The following is a 24,231-nucleotide window of genomic DNA, read 5'->3' as shown; positions in this document are numbered from 1 at the left end:
AGGGAACAATAAGAGAGGTAGTTTGTGCTGTGCTGTTGTCTGGTCAAATTTTTTAATATAAAAAAAATATTTAGGTAATATTAATATTAAAAAAAAAAGAAAAATATGAGATTCAAATTATTAACTTGATTAGGTTTAATATGTTCAGTTAATTTAACAATATAATTGAAAAAGACATCAATATTAAATAAAGTAAACATTTTTTTTGGAAATAATTAACTATAAAAAATAGCCTACCAATATCATACTTGGAAGGAAAATAAAAAAAATAATTAGAGGATAAAATTAAAAAAAACTTATAATTTTACAAATTATATCAAATAAAAAATATTAATCAAAAGAATAAAGATCAAATTGAAAAAGAAAAAATATTAAAGAGCTGCCTAAAAGATTTGGAGGGTCAAAGTGCTAAAATCAAGGAGGATAGAGAAAAAAAGGTCCTTACCACCAAACTAGATACTAGTAATCCACACACCATCTAAGGAGGGAGAGGATGTTAAGACGATCCCAATGCTGTTGTAGAAGGCAACATTTATACACTACTGCAAAATGCCTTATGTACTATTCAAAGCGGAGAACTCTTTTCATATGTTAGTATGTTTGTTATTTAATCTAGTCAAAATTAATTTTTAATAATATTTTATATTTATTAAATTACTAAACTGACCATCAATCAACTTCATTATGACTAAAAAATCAAGATGAAAATACAAAAAAGCCTATAAATATCAGTTTAATTGTTTTTACTTCAAGAATAATTTAGTTATATTATGATGCTTAAAAAGGTTGAAAGTAAAAAAGGAATGCCTTATGTACTATTCAAAGCGGAGAAATCTTTTTATATGTTAGTATGTTTGTTATTTAAGCTAGTCAAATTTAATTTTTAATAATATTTTATAATTATTAAACTACTAAACTGGCCATCAATCAACTTCATTATGACTAAAAAATCAAGATAAAAATACAAAAAAAACTATAAATATCAGTTTAATTGTTTTTCCTTCAAGAATAAGTTAGTTATATTATGACGCTTAAAAAGGTTGAAAGTAAAAAAGTACTTTAGAGCCAATTATATAAACTTTTCATTTAAGGATAATTTAACAATTCTAATTCATTTAATAATAACTAATGTAACTTAAAAAAAAATATTACCTCCAATACCCCCCATAACAAGAAGTTAGTAAAAACATCATTACATGCTAATAATTCATAAGGTTTTGAGTTTGTGTATACAATGAAATATTAACTAAGATAAGGTTGGAGCATAATTTATAGTTTGATTCTCGAGGACAAAATTCAAGGGTCCATGGCTTGGAGATTATGCATTTTGACACAGGATATTAATGTTTTCAAATTTTAACTGTGGTATTTTCTTCGAGTCAAAATATCTTAAAGTATCTTTAGTAGTATTAGTTTCTAGCTATGTAAGGGTGCTTGTTTGTTCTAATAATCCAATTGATAGGGTGTATTTAATATTGTAGTAGCTCTTATGGTTTAAAAAAAACTATTTTATAAAAAATATTTTTAATTGAAGTTAGTTTGAAAAAATATATGTTTAGTTAAAACTATGATTAAAATTAAAGTTAAATAAAAAGTAGTTTAATGTATTTGGTTAAAAATATTTTTCAAATTAAGGTTATAAAATAACTAAAAAAGATACATATTAATATTGATGGTTTTTAATTTAAATATTATAGATTTAACTATCACTGTTATATCATTAAATAAATAATACTTTATATCAAATATTTTTCATTATTTCATTAACTTATCTTATTTCATCATGTATAAAATTTATTCGATAAGAACTATAATTTTCATAGTATTTTGAGCATGCAACAAAATTAAGTAAAATATTATTAGAAATAAAATTAAAATTGCAATTAAATTTTATAAATGTTATATTATCATACGATATCCTTCTAATTTATATATTGTTATTGAATAATATTAAATACTAGTTTTTCAAGTAAAATATAATTAAAAAAATACTAAACATTATACAAAAATAATTAAGACACTTTTCACGTAAACAGTATCCAAGTGAATTAATTCACCGTGATACTGTTCAATTCTTGAACTGAACAATTCCCAGATGAATTACTTCACCTAGTATAGACATGGTCGTGTCTCAGCTACTTTTCACAAACTGGCGATTTCAATAGGCCCAACATACAAAGTAAGTTGAGTTTTAATGTTATCAAATGTATTGTTTATACAATTTGCTTTTAAAGGTCTCAGAGCCAACAAACGGTCTAAAAGTATAAAAATGGTTGTATTTTAAAATGAATTTTATTTTAAAATATTAAAATAATACTTTTTTATTTTAAAAAATTTATTTTAAAAAATTTATTTTTATATTAATATATTAAAAAAATTGGAAAAAATTTAAAAATATTAATATTTTTTATAAAACACTTTTATAATAAAAAACAAATATAAAATTAGAAAAATATCGAAAAACTACCAAACAAGTCAGAGCAAAGAATTAAAGTTATGCATAGCGTCACAAAATATTAGAAATGAGTAGAAAAGAAAGCAAAGCAGAAAAGGAAAGATGTATAGAAACATTCAAGGGACTTGCTGTCAAGTCCCACTACGATCCAAATCATCACTATTATTTTGAGTTTATTCCCGAATATGATTTTTGTTTTAAAAAAAATTCTTGCTCTAATCAGTACTTTAATTAAGATGAATCTGATTAATTTTCATGTTATCCTAAATTATTGTTTCCAGTGTACTCATTTTTTTTATTTTTTAAAATTTATTTTTAACATCAACTTATCAAAATAATTTAAAAAATATCAAATTTTCTTTTCAATGCAATAACAACCGCACCTTACCATAATAATAACAAGTTGTTTCCATTAAGGGTTATTGCCTAGTAGTAGGAAAGACTTGTCTCCTTCCATTATTTCTGGGTTTGAGTTCTTATATGTACGCCTGTCATCCTCATGATATTTTACATGTTTATTGAGTTTATAGGATATTCAGTGGACTGTGACATTAATCATGGTATGCGCAAGCTAATCCGAACACTCACATAAATAATATTAAAAAAAATAATAGCAAGTTACACCAATCTTTCCATATCCAAAATGGTTAGGTCCAACAATTATATAGAATTCAAAGCTACTCCCATTAGTTTTACCTGTCCTCTAATAGTTTCCCTCTGGTCATTTCAAAACATTCATGGCTGAATGAGTTTTTCAAAATAACATATATATATATATCATTATAGGAGAAATGTAACGAAGGGTCAATATTGATGGATATATCATTAGAGGAGAACATGTGAAAATGTCCTAAACTGATTACCACAGGGCCCATTGGCGCCATGAGTTAAATGGTCTGCGGTCTCCAAATTTGTTGATCTCGTTAAACAGACAAGAGTTTTATTGGGTTTCAAAGAACAATGGGCTACCTCACTAGATCCTGATGACAGTAAAATGCTCCGGGGTTCGTATGATCAATTGACCATGTTAATATCTTTTCTTAACCGTTTTTTTTTTGTTGCTCTTTTTTTTTTGGCGCTAAATCTTTTAGTTTTTTTTTTAATTTATCCTTTTATCATTCAGTTTTATTTTTTATTTTTTTTAATTTTAAATTGATGATAAATAAATTTTTATATTTTATTTATATAATAATTTAAAAAATTTAATTGAAGTCATAACCTAATTTATTATTTTTTCTTTAATTATTTTTTTAATTTGCCTAAATGATAAAGTTAAATCTTAATAACTTTCTCTTGGTTTAATTTAAAATCTAATTAAAAGGTTGATTTTGAAAATTTTCAAGTTTAAACCGTGGAATTTACTAAAAACTCTAAAAATCTTTCTATGGTTATATATTACTTTTTTAACGTTCCAAAAAAATTAAGTTCAATGCACCACAGAAATACAGAAAATAAACTAGTCACGTCTATACGGTAGGGACCAGAACTAGACAAAAAGACAAACTAGTGGAAGCAGTTCTTCATCGGAAAAGCTTGCTTGTTTTTGTGCACGGATCCTGCTTTAGCATCGCTTTCACATTTTTCTCGCATAATAATTACATTTTTTACTTAACCCCTTCTTTATCAATGATATTTAAAATATATTCATTTAAGTCATTTTAAAAGAATAAGATTAGAGCCTTTTGTTTTGCTATTTTCATTTTTTCAATTACAAGTTTTTTCCTAGAAAAATACTGCACATAAATATTTGATTAGAATGAAATATATGTTTTTTTAGATTTTTTAATATCTAATTCTTGTATTATTTCATCGGATTAATTATTTTTAAATTTTTTTAATCCAGTCACATAATAATTATAGAAACATTAGTTTTTGTTTCATCGTTGATTATTATTTCAAAATAATTGTGGATTTTGTTTTAAAAAAAAATCATATTTTTAATAAATAAATAAAGGTAAATCGGAAGATTGGAAATCCTTTAGGCATCAGCATACCATGCTAGCTATATCAGTTTAGATAATTCCTTCTACCATAGTTACAACCCAAGTTCTAATAATACTTTCCAAAGCTTAAATTGTTCTTTTTTAACATATCATATAAATTAAAGGAGCAGCTTATTGTAAATAATTAAATGTTGTCTGCAGTTTAAGCGAGCGGGTTTTACAACTAATTAATTTTTGCCAAAGAAGACTCATGGCACAGACATTCTTTAACAAACCAGTTAATAATTAACTGGTGACCATTAATTTAACTCCAAAAGGTTAATTTTCTCGTTCCATAGGAAATATAACACTTAATTATTAAATCACATAGGTTTAAATTTTATATGCATTTGTACAAAGTGGATATTAATTATTAATGGGTTTATCTGTTGAGATATATCAACGTACTCCACAAAGACTGGAGATGGTCTTGATCATGTCCAAATAATAACATGCATAGTCCTAACTTATATGTGACAGTCGAAAATAATTATTCTTGCTTCATGCACAAACAACAAAGCGAAAACTATAGCATTATCCAGTAATCTGTATTGCATTTTATATAGATTACTTTTTAATCTTTGTTTTTCATGTTGATTGCTCTCTGGTTAAAATATAGTTTGGTCTTTGGATATCATTATCTTTTCAGCTTGTCGATGGATTAATTTGTTAATATATTCTCTAAACATTTAAACAAGAGCACTTTAAGCTGTGACAAGGGATAAACTAGCTAGCAGTAACCATTTTTAAAAACTCAAGACGCTAACTAATACATGGATCCTCAAAGTCATCATTTTTGTCTCAATATTTTGTGCTGCCGTACGGTCTTGCATAGATTTCTTTCTACCTTGCTGGATACAAATTTAGTCAAGTACCATAAGCGAAGCATGCTTTAGTTATAAAATAGTTTGATTTTCTGCGATGAAATTAAAAATAGCAAAGCTCAATTTCCAAGTTGCTTGTATATAAACCATGTAATAATATTTATAATCCACACCAAACGCTGTCCACTTTACATATACTTATGTAGACAAATGCCCTTCTAACCACTTTTCTCTTCTTCTTTCCACTGTTGCAAAACAAGTCTGATCGCTTTTGGCCAGCAATCTTTTCTTTCTTTTTTTGACAAGCACAGATCTCATTTACAGACTATAAAACGCCACACAAATGGCGAGAGAAGGAGCCGGAGTTACAAAGCAGAATATAATAAATCGGAAGGTGCCTTGGATTCCACTTTTGGCCAACAATCTTGTGTAGCAATCGAACAATGTGACCAGATACTTGCCATTAACTTTATTTATTTCACCTTTTTACCAGAAATTAATATTCCTTGTAGCAATGCATGTAAATCTGATACAGATTATTATGCTGCACACTAAAAATGTTTCCACGAGGCAAAAGTACAGGGCATCAATGAGGAATAGGACCGGAAGACTAATTCCAGTTAGCCCTGATTAAAGACAGGATGCAGAAGGCTCCCTTTCCTATTCGAAGACAGACTATACGAGCCTTTATTGATCAATTAGTTCGCATCAATATTGTCTCTTTACAAAGCTGCATTTTCTTGAACATTTCTTTTAAATAGGGAGGGTTCCGCACGTTTGTTAGTGACTTGTTGAAGGCCATATGTCCGCCTTGAATTCAAAGTTTTTCCACAAGCTTGAAATAATCCTTGCCGCCGTACAAAAACTTGTAATAAAGATATTAATTTATCAAGATTAAAAAGGAAATAATAATAATAATAATAATAATAATAATAATGTAAAGCTACATATCACATGATAAAGTGATTTAATTATATATATATATATATATCTGTGCGAGAACAAATTAAAACAATATTAATCCAATCCAAATAAGTAATTTCTAATGCCTTGTATAACTAATGATGAAGTAATCCGACCTAGGACTCTTGAATTCCATTGAATTCCAAAATTGCCGCTTGCATATAGGTGGAACTGGGAATTCCACATATTGCCAAGAAATTAGTATGAAATTGGAGCACGGCTGAAATTGTAGAGTCAATGTTGAACGAAGAACCAAGAAAAATTGGCGTGAAATGAAGCTTTAAACACTTTAAATTAACGCTGTCAAACTAATTAAGTTAACCTTGGATCAAGCAGGATGGGGAAGTTACCAACAAGATTCCACATCAATCGATATATAGCCATCGATCACGTGGGTCGTGCCACAGTTTGTCGTTTGCTTAGTGTCTAATACGAATCGTAATTAATAGTTTGTGAGATATAATTAAGAAATCCACATGTGAAAGGCACCATTAATGGTCCTCCCTGGATACTAATTAATAAATGGGAGCAACAGCCCTTGACTACATGGAAGGGAGGACTCGGTGGAAAGCAGAAACGTGCAACTCTGTTCCAGATTCGAGGCAGCGGGTGCCTTTCACATGGGCTGAATTAATGTTCTTCAAAATGGACTTGGTGAGGATAAGTTTTTACTTTTTTAGGAAAAAAAAGAGAGTAAAATATGATCAAGTAACTAGAGTTGAATTAGGCTGTGATAGTTTCTAAGGTTTCATCATCATCTTCAACAACTTCGTTCTCAAGGCAAGAGCCTGCCTTGAATTTCAAGACCCCAGCTAACTATGTCAATGAAGCTCATGAACTATCTTAGATTTTTCATTTTCGGTGGATGGACTTGCATGGCTAATTCTACAGTTTGAATTACAGTTGACAATCAAATTTCAAATCTATCTCGGTGGCTGTGTTGCTAAAATACAAAGCATGGGAAGATTAAATCTGAAGGTTAATTTAACTAATTTAATTTTGAATATATTTTTTAATAATTACTTGTTTAAATTTTTTTATACTCACTTATATAATTATTAATTTTAAAATATGTAAAATTAGTTGAAATATATATAAATTGATCTGGATATATATATTAATAATAATAATAAAAAGCGATTAACATAATATTTAGCTAACATTAGAATTCTTCTTGTTTTGTTTTTAAATTTAAATCTATGTAAAATATTAAAAAAAAAAATCAATTCAGATTAATCAATATTACCTGTATTTACTTGCTATTGAGGACAGCATTGGATATTTGATCGAACATTGTATTAGCCTAGCTATGTTGCAGCTAATTAGTTTGTGTAGCTATGTAGTATCAACTGAAAACGAACAGGCGTAAACTCTTGTTGGTAGGCCTAGGGCATATCCGAATATAGTTGATGGCTCGCGTACGTTATTGTGCAAGTCGGGTTTAATATTACTATATATTATTGGGTTTGTTTAGCTAATTAGGTTATATGAGTAAGCACTATATATTTTAAAAATCTTAAATTATCCCAACCAATTTGATAACAAATTTTTGAAAATCTTGGAGAATAGTTGTGCATTTTTTATAAAATAATTCCTTCTAGTTAAAAAATATATATTTATTTTTAATTCAAGATCTATATCTAGTAGTATGCCTTTTTTTGGTGTGTGTGAATATGATTTTTGTGTCTCAATATGTTTTTCGGCTCTCTAAATCTCAAATTCCTAACACCATTCTCAACATCTAATTCAAAAGCTTAGATTATTGGATTATGAGATTAATGTTATATACAAGCCATTGACTTAAATCTTTTTTTTTTTCTAAAACGTTATGTAATATTTTTCATATTTTACATGCTCATTTTTCTTAACAAATATGTCTTGATTCTTGAAGACACGTCTAAGTGCTCTTATCCACGGATAGTTGAGGCTTGAGTGTCCTAACAATCTTATTAACTCAAATTAATCGATTTTTCATGATGAATTAATAAGATTATTTGAGGCTTGAGTGTCCTGTCCGGGCCAGCTTACGCGCACCACAACTAATCCACACGGCCTACTGAACATCCTGCAAGCCCAATGAACAGGTAAGGTACCGCGAGGGTGACAGGCGTGCATGATAAGGTTCGAACCCAGGTGCGGAGAAAGAGAACAAACCCCTCTCACCACTAGGCTAGAACCTTACTTGCTAATTTTGAAGAGATCCGTGGATAGTGTGTTATCAAGAATAATTGAGGAGCTAGCTACCATTGATTGGTAATTTGTTTGTTTCTCTTCTTCTTTGAAGATTTTAGCGTAAACAACTTATTTATATATAAATAAGCTAATTAATAATTAATATGCATCATGAAACATAAGTGACCCAGTGGGTGTTCCGTTGACCCAACCAGATTGAGTAGGTTCAAGTATATAGTTTTTTGTTTTTGCATAATTTGTTTGTTTCCCAAGAAAAATAAAGCCGGCAGATCCAGCAAAAGAGACAAAAGAAGTAGCGTGTTGCTAAATGCGCATTTATTTTCAAATGGGGGCCCTTTTCCTGGATTAATTATATTATTTTTTAAGAGCACATTGAAAGAGGTAACAGGCAATGACTACGGGAGATCGTTATTACATACTAGAATTACTTAAATCCCATGGGTTAAAGATGAAATCAAAACGTTCGCTTTTGCTTGATGTCTCTCTGCTAATAATCTCAAGAAATCATTGAGAACGCAGAAAAGAAAATAGAGTCTAAGCATGTTGAGAGCCTAATTTCTTTCGAAATTAGGTAACTGAACATCAGAAATTGGTGTTATATATACATGTCACTGCTTCATCTTCTTCCACCGTATGTGCCCCACATGTCCTCATGCGTTGTGCTGTCCATATGGGTGACTGTGGGACAGCACCTCATTATCCATGCCCTAATTTCAGTCTTAAAGTCAATGTGTAGATTGTATTGATTATGTGTCTCTTCTCATCTCAGCCTAACATGATTGTTATGGAAATCAGTACGGTCGAAGTTGAGCATCATGAGAAAATTAATGCATGTCGTCTCATATGTGAGGCAAAAAGATGAGGAATTGACCAACAATAAAAGTTTCTATAATTGAACCTAATTTATTTATAGTTTTATTTCTGAAATCAATAAGCTATAATAAATTCTACATCTCTATAAATTAATTGGTCCGTTTTTCTTAACATAGTGATAAAATCGGAATCCTAATTTAAAAAGGAACTCCTCCATGCATCTTTTTATTTAAAAAAAAAACATTGGACTTTAATTTGAATTATTTTTTAAATATGTCAGGAAATTGTATGAGATTACAGTAGGGTTTTTATAGAACACCTAGCTTGTTTATATCAGAAAAAAAGGAGGAGGAAGCTAGCTTGTTGTTTGATTGATAATTAGACAAAAAATTTAAAAAGAAACTAATAACCAGTAAGGTTGCATTTCCTTAGTTTTTGTTAACAATAAAACATATATAGAAAAAACATAAACATATTTAATTTAAGAAACATAAATAGAAATATAAAAAAATGTGTTTCTAGACTAGTTTTGAAGTAAATTTAATACTATACTTGTCTCAAATCCTTGTTATTTCTATTTTTTTTTAATATTTCAAAACAATAACTAAATACTACCAAAATTAGTTTAAAAATTATAATTTTATTTTAGTGGAGTTTATAGATTTTTCAGGGATCTAATAATTGTGTTCCACAGTAATAAATAATTTTCTTCATCCTTTAATCTTTCATACTCCCCATTTGAGTTTAAGATAATTAACACCGAATTAATACTCACATTGTACTTATGCTTAGAACTTGAACTGATCATCATGGATTCTGAAATGACAAGCAAATTTGGGAAACAAACAATTAAAGGGTAAAGAATTTGAGAATATCTTCTAACGGACTTGGAATTATTTTGAAATTATTGGATAAAAATGATGAAGTTTGGGCAAATGATTATCATAATCGGAAAATAAGATTGTCAAAATATAGGATATAGATTTGGCAAATTATTAAGAGTCAAATCCAAATAACATTCATTAAAAAAACATTAGGGAAAGACAGGTGAGGTATGACAACAGAACAAATACCTGCTAAGGGTATAAGAGTTCCATTAACAGTCATAACAAAAATGAAGGATAAAAGGAACACATAGAAAAAATATGAGGAATCTGGAGACATATAATGGGTAGCACTAGAATTCAAGACCCATTCAGAGTGTGACATATATGAGGAACTATGAGGCAACTGACCTATAAAAAAAGAAGCGGACATTGCTTGTGACAGCAAGGAGAGAAACTTTTGGAATTGCTTAGCCAAAGTATTAGGATCAATAATAGAGCCTGAGGAAACTACCGTTCCAGTATTGTGGTGTGGTGGTTTATAACCTTAAGATGGTCTATGAGCATTAGATTGTGATTGACTGCCAGATTTCCAAGCTTGATTTTGTTGTTTCAACTTAGGACACTAAGCCTTCCAATGACCTTTCTACTTACAAAAACTGCACTCGTCAAAGCCAACCCTTATGTAAGGCTTGTTCTGATGATTAGAGAATCGCTTAGAAGGTACTGCTAATATATAAGGATTTGAAGCAAAAAGAATTTTCTTTTCAGAATAAGATTGAAGACATATTTCTTTAGCCAATAACTCATTGACAACAGAGTCAATAGAAGACACTAGAGAACAATGCAGAATTGAACCTCTAAGTCCTTCAAAATCACTGTGAAGTGCTGTTAAAAATTATACCAATCATTGTTGTTCTCTATGTTCAATATAAACACCACATGCTTTTAATTATGTCAATTCTGTAAGAGTCAATAGATCCCAAAAATTTATCATGGTAGAATATCATTCTCTAATTGATACTGTTTTGTAAAAATTGAGTGCGTGAATATCTGTTGCATATGATCCCAAACCTCCTTTGTTGTCTTATATTTCACCAACTGTGTACCTATAGAATGCTCAACAGAATTATTGATCCAAGTAATGATTTTTGCATTGTTTACTTTCCATACATCTATCAAAGTAGTATCTCATTCTTCAGTATTTCTGGGTACCACATAAGTTCCACTAACATATCCCCACATCTTTTTATCCATAAAAAAATTTCTCATTATATAGCTCCAATACGAATAGTTCTTTTCATCTAACCTCACACTCATAGACTAAAGCGAATCATCTCTTTCAATAGCCATAATTAATAATCATAGAGGACTAGAATGTAAAAGCAGCAAAAAAAAATTACTAAATTGCAAAAACTGAACAGAGATTACATAACTAAACAAATATCTTCTTAAAATTATATGATTACTCTAAAATACAAAACAAATTTGCAGAAACTAAAGGCAAATACCAAATTTTGCATAAGTGGAAGACAAAATCTCACTGTAGAGTTGGATCCGCGAAGCTGTGTTCGGGATTAAGTTTCATTTCACAAAAGCAGCTCTGATACCATGTTAAAATAATTAAGATCAAACACAAAAGGGAGGCTAGAATTCTGAATAATATGTATATTATAAGTGCTTAACTTTAACCTAAATATAAATAAAGTATATATATGTTAAAGTGAAAGTAATATTCTACCCTTAATAAATAAGACTACATAAATATTATTAAACAGATATATCCTAGATGGATGATTAGATGGATGATTTTCTCTAAAACAAAAAATTAATCAATCAGTGTGATTTAAGTTATTGTAATTAAATTGTAATTATAAACAATTCATGTGTAGTGTTAATTTGAACTTTGTTTTCTATTTACATATGAACAAAGTCACCTAAAAATGAATTAAAATACACTTTCAATGTTTAATATGCATTTTATATTACAAGAAAATAATTTATAATAAATCTATATATGTCAAGAAATTGTGATTCAAAACATTTAGTTGAAATTTTTTTCTTATATTTTGTCTTTTTTTAACTTGCATACATATCAATATAGACACGGGGTGTGTTTTATTTTATTTTAATTGAATAATTTTCAAAATTTTATTAGTTAAAAATTAAATATATTAACATATAAACAAATATTCATATATAATAAACATAATAATACTTTGTATTGCATCCATTTTAAAAATATTAGCTAGGGTAAAGAATGAGGATAAGAAATTTTACATTTTTTATGCATTCAAGGAAGATATTATAGTTTCACTATATATATAAAGTAGATGAAGGAACATTTACACAAATGAAACTAGTGTATTGTCAGCATTAAAAAGAATAACTTGAAACTCAACTCAAGGTAATTTAGTTTTTTAATATTTTCATGTGTAGTTTTTTCTTCTATAATTTTGAAAGATCATCTTAATTTAAGACTTTTAAAAAAATTATAGGTGATATTCAGTAATGAATTTATATTAACTCTGGCATGTTTATATGAATAAAAAAATTTTAGACTTAAAACTCGTACAAGCCAACTATTATTTTATATTAAAATTTTTAATTTAATTAAAAAATATATTTAAAATTATAATAAAAACAACTTAAACCTCAATCACTTATGATAATTATATTGATGACCGACCCTTTATTCGATAGACTAAAAAAAGTAAAATTTTTACTTAAAAATGGTTGAATCTATAACCTTATAAGCCACCTTATATATATATATATATATATATATATATATATATATATTAATTGAGTAAAATTAAATTAAAACAACACCATTAAGAAAATGGTAATTAAAGGAACAAAAACTTACAATATAAATATTTAAAAGAAGGAGCAAACAAACAAAAACCATACAAATTAGTTTAGTTTAAGATACAATCTGGACTTCTAACTAGATCAAAACCTGTGTAACTGAAGTTTCTAATTGAGAATTTCAACCAAAAGGGAAAACGATGAAAAATAAGATCTAAAATCACATCTCAATTATGAACCTTGGACTCGAAGATAAGTCGATTATGAACTAATAATATAGATCAATAAAAGCCTTTGCAAAGAAGAATAATAGCCTGACATTAAAAATTGCTTCTAACCTACCTATACCATTTTTAAAAATTATGTTTAGGGTTTCTAGATTGATAACTTAAACATCTTAACCAATGCATGAATCTGCTCCAAAAATTCCATATAATAGTATACTGATTAAATAGATGATTAATAATGTCAATCTCCTCACAACAAAAAAAGATAAAAAGCATCTTCATAATTAATAATCCTCTTCTCAGCTAAAAGACTAATAATACTAAGACTACCTTTAAGTAGGAACCATATGAACACATCAATTTTAGGAGGTACAAAACCTTTCTAAAAGAAAACAGGAAAAGAAAAAGCTCTTAAAACAAATAGCTTATAAAGAAATTTGCAACCTGAATGAACTGAATAAATGTTAGAATTATCAATTTTTCTATCTTCACCTCTAAATAAAGCTAAACCATGTTCCACCTCTATAATTAAACTTTTTCGCATACAAAGCTCGCAGGACCTGAGATTCCTCCTTTAAGTCAAGCTGACTGAATTATTAGTTGGGCTATAAACATTTACAAGGCTGACTGATAGCTGCAGAAAAAGATTAAATAGTCTAGAAAATAAATCATGAAGAGGAGTTGGAGTACCTAGCTAGGAAGCAGTTCAAAATCGAATGTTAGTACCATCACCCACCTTGAACCCAATATGGACTTAAGTGGAGTGGAAATGCTTTTTATGAAGAAAACCAAAACAATGCTATGTCAGATTAGAGAGAGAGAACCAACAAAAACAAAAGGCTCATTAACAAAATTAGGATGATACTTTCAAATATCAAATTCTTCTTTCCACTCCATTGTCTAGATTCCAAACACATTTAAAGAGCAAAGCCAAATTCTTATGACACAAAGACCCCAAACTGAGACCACCAAGAGATTTTGACTTGATGACCTTATGCCAAGCTACCTTACAAATTCCATGAGAATTTAAACTACCACTCTATATAAAAAAAAAAGATTAATAGAAGATATAACATTAATAATACCCTTCAGCATATGATAAATTTGCATATAATATAAAGAAAAGAACTTAAAATTGATTTAATCAAACATATCCTCCTAGCCATGTTTAACATCTTCCCTTTCCAAGTACTTAACTTAGCTCTAATAGTGGACAACATTGGTTTCCAACTATAAAGCCTACTTAGATTAGCACCTAAAAAAAACTGAAGGTATCTAACTCGAAAAAAATCTTATGATAGAAAATCACATTAGCCAAACCTCAAGTGTAATCCTTATCCAAGGTAATTTCTATAAGAGAAATTTTATACAAATTAACTTTAAAACCAAAAATGATCTCGAATCAGTGAAGAATCCTCTTAACATACAATAAAAAAGAGCAATCATCTAGCAAGAATATTAGTGTCATATGCATATTGCAAATCAATTATATAATACCATGGATTAGTCTGCAAACCCTTGAAATAACATGAATCTAAAGCCTTGTTGAATAAAACAATCAAACCTTCTACTACAATGTTAAAAAGAAATGGGGAAAGAGAGTCCCCCTTGCCTTAGCCCTTTCTTTAGACTGAGTTTTCTGCTCGGAGAGCTGTTGATCAAGATTATCATTTTATAAGTGGACAAGCATTCAAAAATCAATTTTCTCCAAAAAGAACCAAATCTCATATAGCCTATAGTGACATTAATATGCTCTTAGAAAATTAAGTTAAAGGCTTTGTAAAAATCCACCTTCAGTAAGAACCCAAGACCTCCCTTACTATGAATGCCATGGACAAACTCATTAGTTATCATGAATCCATCTAAAATCTGATGCCCAATAAAGAAAATTGACTGGTTGACACTGATCACAAAAGATGTATTGTATTAATTGTCATACATATGCGACGTCACAACGATTGTTCACCCTAAAAAATATATGTAATAGACAGATGTATAGTCTATCTAGAAAATATGGAGAGACAAAGAGTTTTTGTTTGTAATCAATCAAATATGAACTAAGAGTCGCCACCTAATATACTGGTTACTAGGAACCCTAACTAGTCTTAGAGATTGGGTACATAGACTGGTTGCGTAAAGGGAAGGTATTAAATCCCAACTACGTCCTACCTAAGGTAAGCTGCATTGTTATGTCAAATCAAATATAAGGTCTGGTTGTGGCTTCTAAATTTTATCGGACTATTTACGATTCAATAAAAATTCTCTTTTAGGTTGTGGCTTCTAAATTTTATCGGACTATCTACGATTCAATAAAAATTCTCTTCTATAAAAAGATTCTTATCTTATCGAGTAAAACTCTAATTGTTCTATATCCTTAATAAAAAAATATATTTTTAATATTGGAAAAATATTTTATGTATAAATTCATAGTCCTGATACTAAAATAAAAGAAAATAAAATTTTTATTGTTTTTATAATTTTAACCAATGTTCTCTTGAGTTTAATAAACTGATTATTAAAACCAAAATACATGCTAAACCATTGTTTTTTGGTGTATAAAAAAACACAATATGACTTTTTTTTTAATCTTTGAGACATTTGTATTTTTAGAAGTTTTTTATGAAAATCAAATATTTTAATACCAGATTTGTATTTTTATGACGTAAAATATGGATCAAAATTAAACAAAAAAGACATAAATCAAAAGATAAAAAATCACAAATATTAAAATAAACATAAATTTTCTTTTATTATTTTTTTTAAATGGGTCGGACCCGACCCATATTAGTGGGCTGGGCGGGGCTAGACCCGACCCAAAATCAAATGGGCTGGTTGTTGTGTTTAAGCACAATAACCAACCCTCCATCATTTACTACAAAACATGAATTATTCAAGTTCTGCATGCAAATGCAGACAACGACTGAGCAATGGAGAAAGAGACAGGGCAATCGGAGGTTATCCGAGGGCAGTGAATCCTGAGCGTGGCTGTTAGTGGCAGAGGTGTTGTGGTCACAGTGGTGGTGCTCGTGGCCAACGGTGCTTCTCCTTCTTCTTCCTCTTTTTTTTTTTTCTTTTTCTTCATTTTCTCCCTTCTGTCTTTGTTCTCCCCTCTCTTGTGTTTTCTGTTCTCTCCCTTTTCTCTTCTTTTTTGTTTTTATGTGTTCTCCCCTATTTTTTATAGGCAAAAAAAGGAGAGCAATTAGACAGGGTGGCCACTGTGTTACCACCTCTTCACCGCCCCTCCAACACGTGGAAAGGTGTGGGCAAGTCAGCATCTTTTACAGGGGAGTAGACATCTTTTTGAAGAGTGAGATGACGGTGACAAAGGAAGAAAAAATCTTCTTCTTCCCCTTCCTCGCGCATCCACGGAAAGAAGAAACGTTACAATGCTATTCAAAACAACACTATTTTGGTCCTTTTTTTGTGTGAACAGTGCATGAAATGATGTTATTTTAGACAAAACATGCTGTTTTATTATAAAAAAAAGGCAGCAAAAACATGTTAGAGTTCACATTAATCCTTAATTTGTGATTTGTGCAATCGAGTTCTTAATTACAATTTTGATTAAAAAATAATGCAATTGCATCCCTGCCAAAAATCCAACAGCGGTCTTGAACTTAGTTGTCCTTTTCACTTTAGTCCTTGGTATTGAATTTATGCAATTTGACCATTAATTGAGCAATAAACTTCTAATTTTTTCAATTTAGCCCCTGATTTGATTCAAGTACAACCTCTTTATTTACATGTCTTTTCCAGTTTGGTTATTGGTTTCAGATTTCTTCAATTATGTCCCTAATTGGTCATCAAACTTTAATATTTATGCAATTAAGTCCCTGATTTGACCAATTTAACTCTTAAAAATTATAATTTGACCCCAGAACTTTAATTTCTTCCAATTAAAGCCCAAATTAACTCTAAAATCAATTTTTCTTGCAATCAACCCCTCTATAGATTCAATTAAACCTTCAATAATATTTTATTGAGTTCATAAATGTCTGATTTTAGACTTGTCTTCCTCAAATTAAATTTTTTTTATCAACAAGGATTTCATTAGTTGATAAAATACTATCAAATTTTAATCTTTGTTATTTTGAACCTCCTCAACTAATTTTTAACCATTTTTAGGGTGCTTTGACATCCTCACTGTCATATTTTTTTATAATATTTTTTTATTTTTTTGAAAAGAGAAAAAATACGAAAAGGGAAATAACCCAAAAATGGGTAATGAAATTAATTAAGATTTATAGTTCAAAAAAATTAATTAATCTTGCCACTAGAAAGAATTCTTCAAATAATTACCGCCATCAAAAAATACATTATCAGTAATTAAGAATACACAATGTTGGACTTGTGCACAAAAATAAATTAACGGATAATCCTTTGTCTCCACTTAAGAATATATGCATACGTTAATTAAAGAGCCGTTAGGTTGGTTCTTCGCAATAATGGTCATATATATTTCTAGATAGTAGTTCAAAGAAAGGGACAAAGGAATGATCCTAGAGCTCTCCTCTCATTCGGAGGAAACAAATAGATTTGATATTAAATCACTTGAAATTTACACAAAATTTGAAAGCGAAATTAAGCATCTTAAAATCGTTAATGACCAAATTGTCAGGAGAGAGAAGACAACAAGCCAAAAAAGGATACAGGGTGTGATTAGAAGAGGTGTTGTTTGACCGCATAATCCAGAGTGTCAAGGAAGAGTAAAGACGCGTGAGTGCCGCTGACAAAAACTGCACGACCGCCGGAGATATGGCTGCCGCTCTCATGCTTCTTCTGCGTTAACTCATGAATGAATCAATCAAACAAACAAATGCACTGCTGCTGCTACCATTACCTAAACCTACACCTTCCTGTCTGCTAGCTTGCCAAACTCGCACTCGCATGACCTGCTCTACGCAAACCCATAAACCTGTACAACCTCCATGTTTATCTTTTAAAAGATGCTCTTTGTCGGCATCTCTCTTTCTCCGACTTATGTGTTTGTATTCTAATCAGCTGACTCTTGATTCGTGAGTTATGTTTGTATATTGATATAAAATTATTTTTTTAAACATAGTTTGGACAAAAGTAATTTAAATATATGTGGAAAAAATACCACCATTAATTATGAAGCAAGATAAAAACACAAAACGACTGCATAACAAGAATGTTTCAAGCTGAACGTTGCCCATTAGCCTTCATTGTTGAATATCTAAAAAGGAAACGAATTCATGATTTCATCTCTAGACAATTTAAGAAAAGACGGACGTTTGTTCATAAAAAGACAAATTAAGAGAAATAAAAGTTAATTGAAATCTGTAACAAGTGAAGAAAACATATCAAACATACATACCTCGAAATAACTCGATAGATGGATCCAAAGATTGGAAAACTCTGTGACTCGAATGATAAAATGGCTCGGGAAAGAGCCAAGATGGCGGATCTTAATTTGACTATGTTGTAAGGTTTTGAATTAGTTTTTCATTGATATCTTACGTGCGTCCCTAACACTCTTGTTATTTATGTCTTGAAGTTAAGGCCTCTGTTTCACTTTACATTTGACCTTCTTGCAGGATTTATGTTTTTCTATCCAGTCCATAAACTGTATTGGACTACCTATTTTAGGTCAATATATCCTTTCTCATGCGAGTGCCTTTATATATAAATGGAATGGTGTTGTCTAATCTATATACGCACTAAATATAGCTACCCTACCCAACGGTTCTTAATTTTAAAAATAATATAAAATTATTCTTAAAATTTTATCCTTGGAGTAATACCGTTATTAGACACAATTGACTAGTTCAAATAATTGAGAAGATAAATGAAATTAACGTCACCCACCACATCGGCATCGGTGTTTAAGGAGATATTAGGTTTTCCATCAACTACATATTCAAAGTTGGAAATAAATTTCATAATTAGACAGAGAAAGAATAACGATGAATTTGAAACCAAAATAATTAAAGAAGAGGATTATGAAGAAGGAAATTGAAGTTTTAGAGGTGGGCATTAATTCCATGCCTGCAATGAAATAACCCTAAAATACAATAGCTAAAGAAATTAATCCCAAAACCTACGATCGATTAAGGAGTGCTTCTCACAAAGATTCTTTGTTTCCTTGAAGATAAATTAGAGTGTGTTTTTCAAATAATTAACGAAATTGATACATGTATATAAGATTTCTCTTACAAGATTTCAACAGGAGTTTATGTATATATATAGCTCTTAATTTGATATTCCTTTACAATTTATTTGGCAAAGCACTCTCTCTCTATATATTTATATACAGTAGAATATTGTATGCATGTTATGAGAAAATCCTGCTAAATGCTTTGCACATATAATATTTTTTTTTTTGCTTTGATATTAATTAGAAGCTGTACAAAAAATAATATTAGTAGTTAATGGTGGAAGATAAACCTCGTAAAATTATATGTATGTCCGCAAGAGAAGAAGTGTTAAAGTTGGAGGTGAAGATTCCGATGGAATAGACCCGCAAGGAAGGGGGAGGGGACACGTGTCATGCTTGTAGTAATGAGCATGAGGAAAGGGATGGGTGGGATCATTGCAGGACATAGCCATGGTGCATGTCATCTCCCTCTCTCTGTCTCTCAAGTTATGATTTATAAACATGATCATACTCCAATTTAATTGCGCCACCTATCATTTCGGTCAAATAATTAATTACCATGAAACTCACTCCCGTTGATTTCCATCCTCAGCTATACCTAATAATACCATTAAGCCACCAACCAAAAATGTGTTGTGATAACTTCATGGGATAGTTGAATTGGTTATACAGTGAGTTTGTTTTTTAATGATTATAAATTTGAATTTTTAAACTTTAAAAATTTATATGATTATTAATTTTTAGAGTATGTGAAATCAGCTGAGATATTCCACAAATTAGTTTAAATATTCATGGTAATAAAAAAAAATTATGCTAACATTAAAAAGAAATTTTTATATTATGATGTTTTTAGGACCGGGGTAGTCGTTATAATTAGGCCAAGCAACTCAAACCATTTATGTCTTTTAAAAATGGAGTCCATGGTAATCAAGCTAGCCAGCCTGCCAGCCTGGACAGAGAACAAGAAGAGAGGTAGAAAGGTGGCTAGATGGAGTTAAAATGTTGAAGATTGGAGGGGAGGGGAGAGGAGATAAGGACCAAGGCCAACGTTGAGCTAAGAATAGTTATATTATAATATTAACAAGTTGATGTTGTAAACATAAACCCACGAAGAGAGAGAGGGCGAGAGAGAACGTGGAGTGCTGGAGGGGACAAGGGAGAGAAAGGTGGGGACCCATCCACCGCCCATACGCACGCATTCTTAACAAAACCAAACCCATCAATCTGTGATCTAATTCCTCAATCTAACCCTAACCCAAATCCAAAAGTACAAACAAGAGACCTTCTCTCTCTAGCGACAGAAAATACTACTCTCATCCCTCCTGAACCTCTTACCAACACAACCTTTAGCGATAACACCTCTGCACAACACACTACATGTCTTAGTTGAAAGATCAAAAGATGGTGAATTCAGCTCAGATCAATTTGGTGGGTTACACCAAAGATCCACTCATCTTTCTCCTTTCTGCTCTACTTTCTGCTCCAGCTGCTAGCTGGTGAGTGCTAGCTAAGTAATAGCATCTACTTCTTCTTAGTTACTTCATTAAACTATCAAAAAGAAGCAAGAAAAGCAAGCGAAAAAGAAACCCCCGGCCCCCGAAATAGTCTTCGATCTTCTTATTTTATATCCTTTCTTCTTCCACTAGCGGCCCTCTTTCTTTTTGAAACTTTAGTATAATTACCATTAATTAGCTATAGCTAGTGTTTCCATTTTCTTGTTTAGTTTTTTTGTCAGACGGCCACTTAGGTTTTGTGCAAGTGAACAACGTCTTTTGGGATATACAGTTGTAGTAAAAGAAAGTCATAAAGTTGAAAAGAAAAGAGTACCGATATGGATCCAGTAACGGCTCATGGCCATTCTCTTCCACCTCCTTTCCACACAAGAGATTTCCAATTACACCACCACCAACAGCAGCAGCAACACCAATTTCACCACCAACAGCAGCAGAATTCAGAAGATGAGCAAAGTGGGAGTAGCAGTGGGCTAAACAAGTCCTTGAAACGAGAGCGAGACGAAAACAACAATAGCATGGGCAACAGCGAAGGCAAAGAGCTCATGACTTCGGGATCAGGAGAAGGAGAGATAACAAGAAGACCACGAGGCAGACCTTCCGGATCCAAGAACAAGCCTAAGCCCCCAATTATCATCACACGGGATAGCGCAAACGCGCTACGCACCCACTTGATGGAGGTCGCTGATGGATGTGATATCGTTGAGAGTGTTGCTACGTTTGCTAGGAGGAGACAAAGAGGGGTTTGCATCATGAGTGGAACTGGGACAGTAACAAATGTAACCCTTAGGCAACCAGCTTCACCAGGTGCAATTGTGACTTTACATGGTAGATTTGAGATATTATCTCTAGCTGGATCTTTTTTGCCTCCACCGGCTCCACCTGCAGCTACCGGCTTGACTATCTATTTAGCTGGAGGACAAGGGCAAGTTGTTGGAGGCAGTGTTGTTGGGACACTTACTGCTTCAGGTCCCGTTGTGATTATGGCAGCTTCATTTAGCAATGCTGCTTATGAGAGGCTCCCTCTAGAAGAGGAGGATCCACAGATGCCAATGCAAGGGGGTGAAATGGGGTCGCCAGGAGCGGTGGGGCAGCAGCAACAGCAGCCACAGCAGCAGCAGGTTATGGCTGAGCAAAACGCCCAACTTTTTCATGGATTGCCTCCTAATCTTCTCAATTCTATTCAGTTACCAGCTGAGGCATATTGGGCTACCGGTCGCCCACCTTACTGAAAAAAATGATCCATCCAACGCCATATCGATTAGTTCGGTTTCCCATGTTCACTTGCAGCTTACCAAAGAAGTGACAGACTTTGTAGCTAGGGAATTTGGGTTGTTACTTGAGCACTTTCAGGTTTTGTTATTTCTCCTTTTGATTTTTTTTTTTAGTTGTTGTTAATTTGCATTCGATGATTAGCTTAATTATATGCCTGATTGATGATTGAAGGACTGTAAATTTCTAAGGGTCTTTATTGCTTGAGTATGATTTCATGTTAACAAGTGATGCAAACTATCATCCCATTTCGAAGATGATGATGATGAACAAGTAAAAAACAACAGCCACAACAATGGGAGTGGCCACACTTTCCCATCAAATTTGTTTGCAATGTTTTAAAACTCCTATGATAATATTCCTAGAAGTTTGATCATTGCCTTCATTTGGGAGAAAAATCAAGTCTCTTAGTTCCTTCTTGATTAGAAAAAAGCTTAGCAACACAAGCTATGCTCTCTCAAACCAAGATACGGTTATAGTAATTCCCACGAGGTTTGATCATTGCCTTCATTTGGGAGAAAAAGTCCCTTATATAGTTCATTCTTGTTTAGAAAAAGCTTAGCAACGCAAGCTATCCTCTCTCAAACCAAGAAACCCTTATGATTAATATTCCTACAAGGTTTGACCATTGCCTTCATTTGGGGGAAAAAATCCCTCAGTTCCTTCTTGTTTAGAAAAAACTTAGCAACACAAGCTATCCTTTCTCAAACCAAGAAAACCGATAGTTTTTCTATGTATATTTTCTTTCCCTTTTTTAAACCATACCATGTAGTACATTTTCTTCCCATCATTTCCCTCCCGAAACTACAATATATAATCTTCTTCTTTTTTTCCCTATATATGAAACTCCATTTATATACTTCTTCCTCTCCATTGAGCTCCTAACCAGTAAAAGGGGCTTCAACGTGTCATGAGCACTAAAAGTAATGCGAGTACTATATATATAGATAGTATATATTTCTTGTTGCCAAGTTGATAAGGTGAAAGGAGGTTCAATTAAAAGCTGGCTAGTGACGGTTTCAAGGAGGAGGCAAGAAGGTGTTAAACTATTCACGAGAAGAGCAGAGAGGTATGGGCTTAGAGTTTCCATGTCTTTTCTTTGGGGAGTTACTAGGGTTTTAGACATGAAAATATATAGGGGTGCTGGTATACACGTGCACTGCTCTGAACTAGCTACTTTTCGAGGCAAGGCATTGCATTCTCTCTCTTGTGGATTCAAAGAATCTGGGATTGGGCAGCTGTATGAGAAAGAAAACATGCTCAGATTCTCTGCACTGAAATATTAAACTTCCATGTTATATTCATTACTTTGCTTTGTTGTGAAAGGAATATTTGAAACTAATTTGCTTATCCGCTTTCATCTTTGGAGACACTCCCTAGCTACTACATTCAACTTTAATTTGCATGCCTCGCTGTTTCTTTCTCTCCTTTATCTTCCCTTCTGTTGGTCAACCTAATTTGCATAATAGAGATTGGGTTCTTGAACCTGAAGCTAGCCAACTGTTTTCTTCTTTTAGTAAATTAAGTTTATGTAAATCAAGTCCACTTTTATTTTGGTAGGCTTTGCATCCAACTTTTCTTTGTTGAGATATTAAATTTGCTATTTCCGGTGGTGATGGTGTGTGCGTGTGTAGTTGATAGAATTATTGTAGATCTCTCTTCTTCCACTTACTCTTTCTCTTTTTTCGATCGAATCAGAGATAAGTAAACCACATTTCTCCTAATGAAATTGACCTACATATATTATTTCATCAAGTTTATGGAATATTGTTAAAAAAAGCTTAGGGAGGAAATTTGTCTTCCATCCAAACCTTACTTTGCGTCCCATCGATCAACAATTCGAGAAATTGAAATTTTACACAATTAATGTATGACTCTGCCACTTCATGCCAACATATATATAAGTATTTGATAGGCATGAATCTGTTGGTGCTCTTAAACAATACGAAAAAAATAAAAAAATAAAGAAAATATAAAAATAAAAGAAAAGAAAGTTAAGGTTTCATTGATACTATATATGATGTGATCACAATAATCTAAAAAAATATTTAAATTAAACTGAAAAGGAAAGAAAAATATTATTTTACCTTTAATAAATAAGATAAAATAACCACATATTTCTTAACATCTCCACTCAAATTCCTTAAGTCCTTCAAAATCACTGTAAAATAGCGTTAACAATTATATAAATTATTGTTTCTCTCTACAAGCAATATAGTCATTATATGCCTTTAATTT

The 24,231-nt window shown here is 31.2% G+C and overlaps 1 protein-coding gene across 1 annotated transcript; it reads left to right on the top strand.

Moving 5' to 3' along the window:
* The first annotated feature begins 20,385 nt into the window (after positions 1-20,385).
* On the top strand, positions 20,386-22,203 carry LOC105132215 (putative DNA-binding protein ESCAROLA). Its single transcript, XM_011035564.1, has one exon. It carries the CDS (start codon positions 21,042-21,044, stop codon positions 21,951-21,953), a length of 912 nt encoding a protein of 303 aa, XP_011033866.1. The 5' UTR covers positions 20,386-21,041; the 3' UTR covers positions 21,954-22,203.
* The last annotated feature ends 2,028 nt before the right edge of the window (positions 22,204-24,231 follow it).

Source organism: Populus euphratica, unplaced genomic scaffold (genome assembly GCF_000495115.2).
Source record: "Populus euphratica unplaced genomic scaffold, PopEup_1.0 scaffold39.1, whole genome shotgun sequence".
Taxonomy (NCBI): domain Eukaryota; kingdom Viridiplantae; phylum Streptophyta; class Magnoliopsida; order Malpighiales; family Salicaceae; genus Populus; species Populus euphratica.
This window is presented reverse-complemented; position numbering and strand designations above follow the sequence as displayed.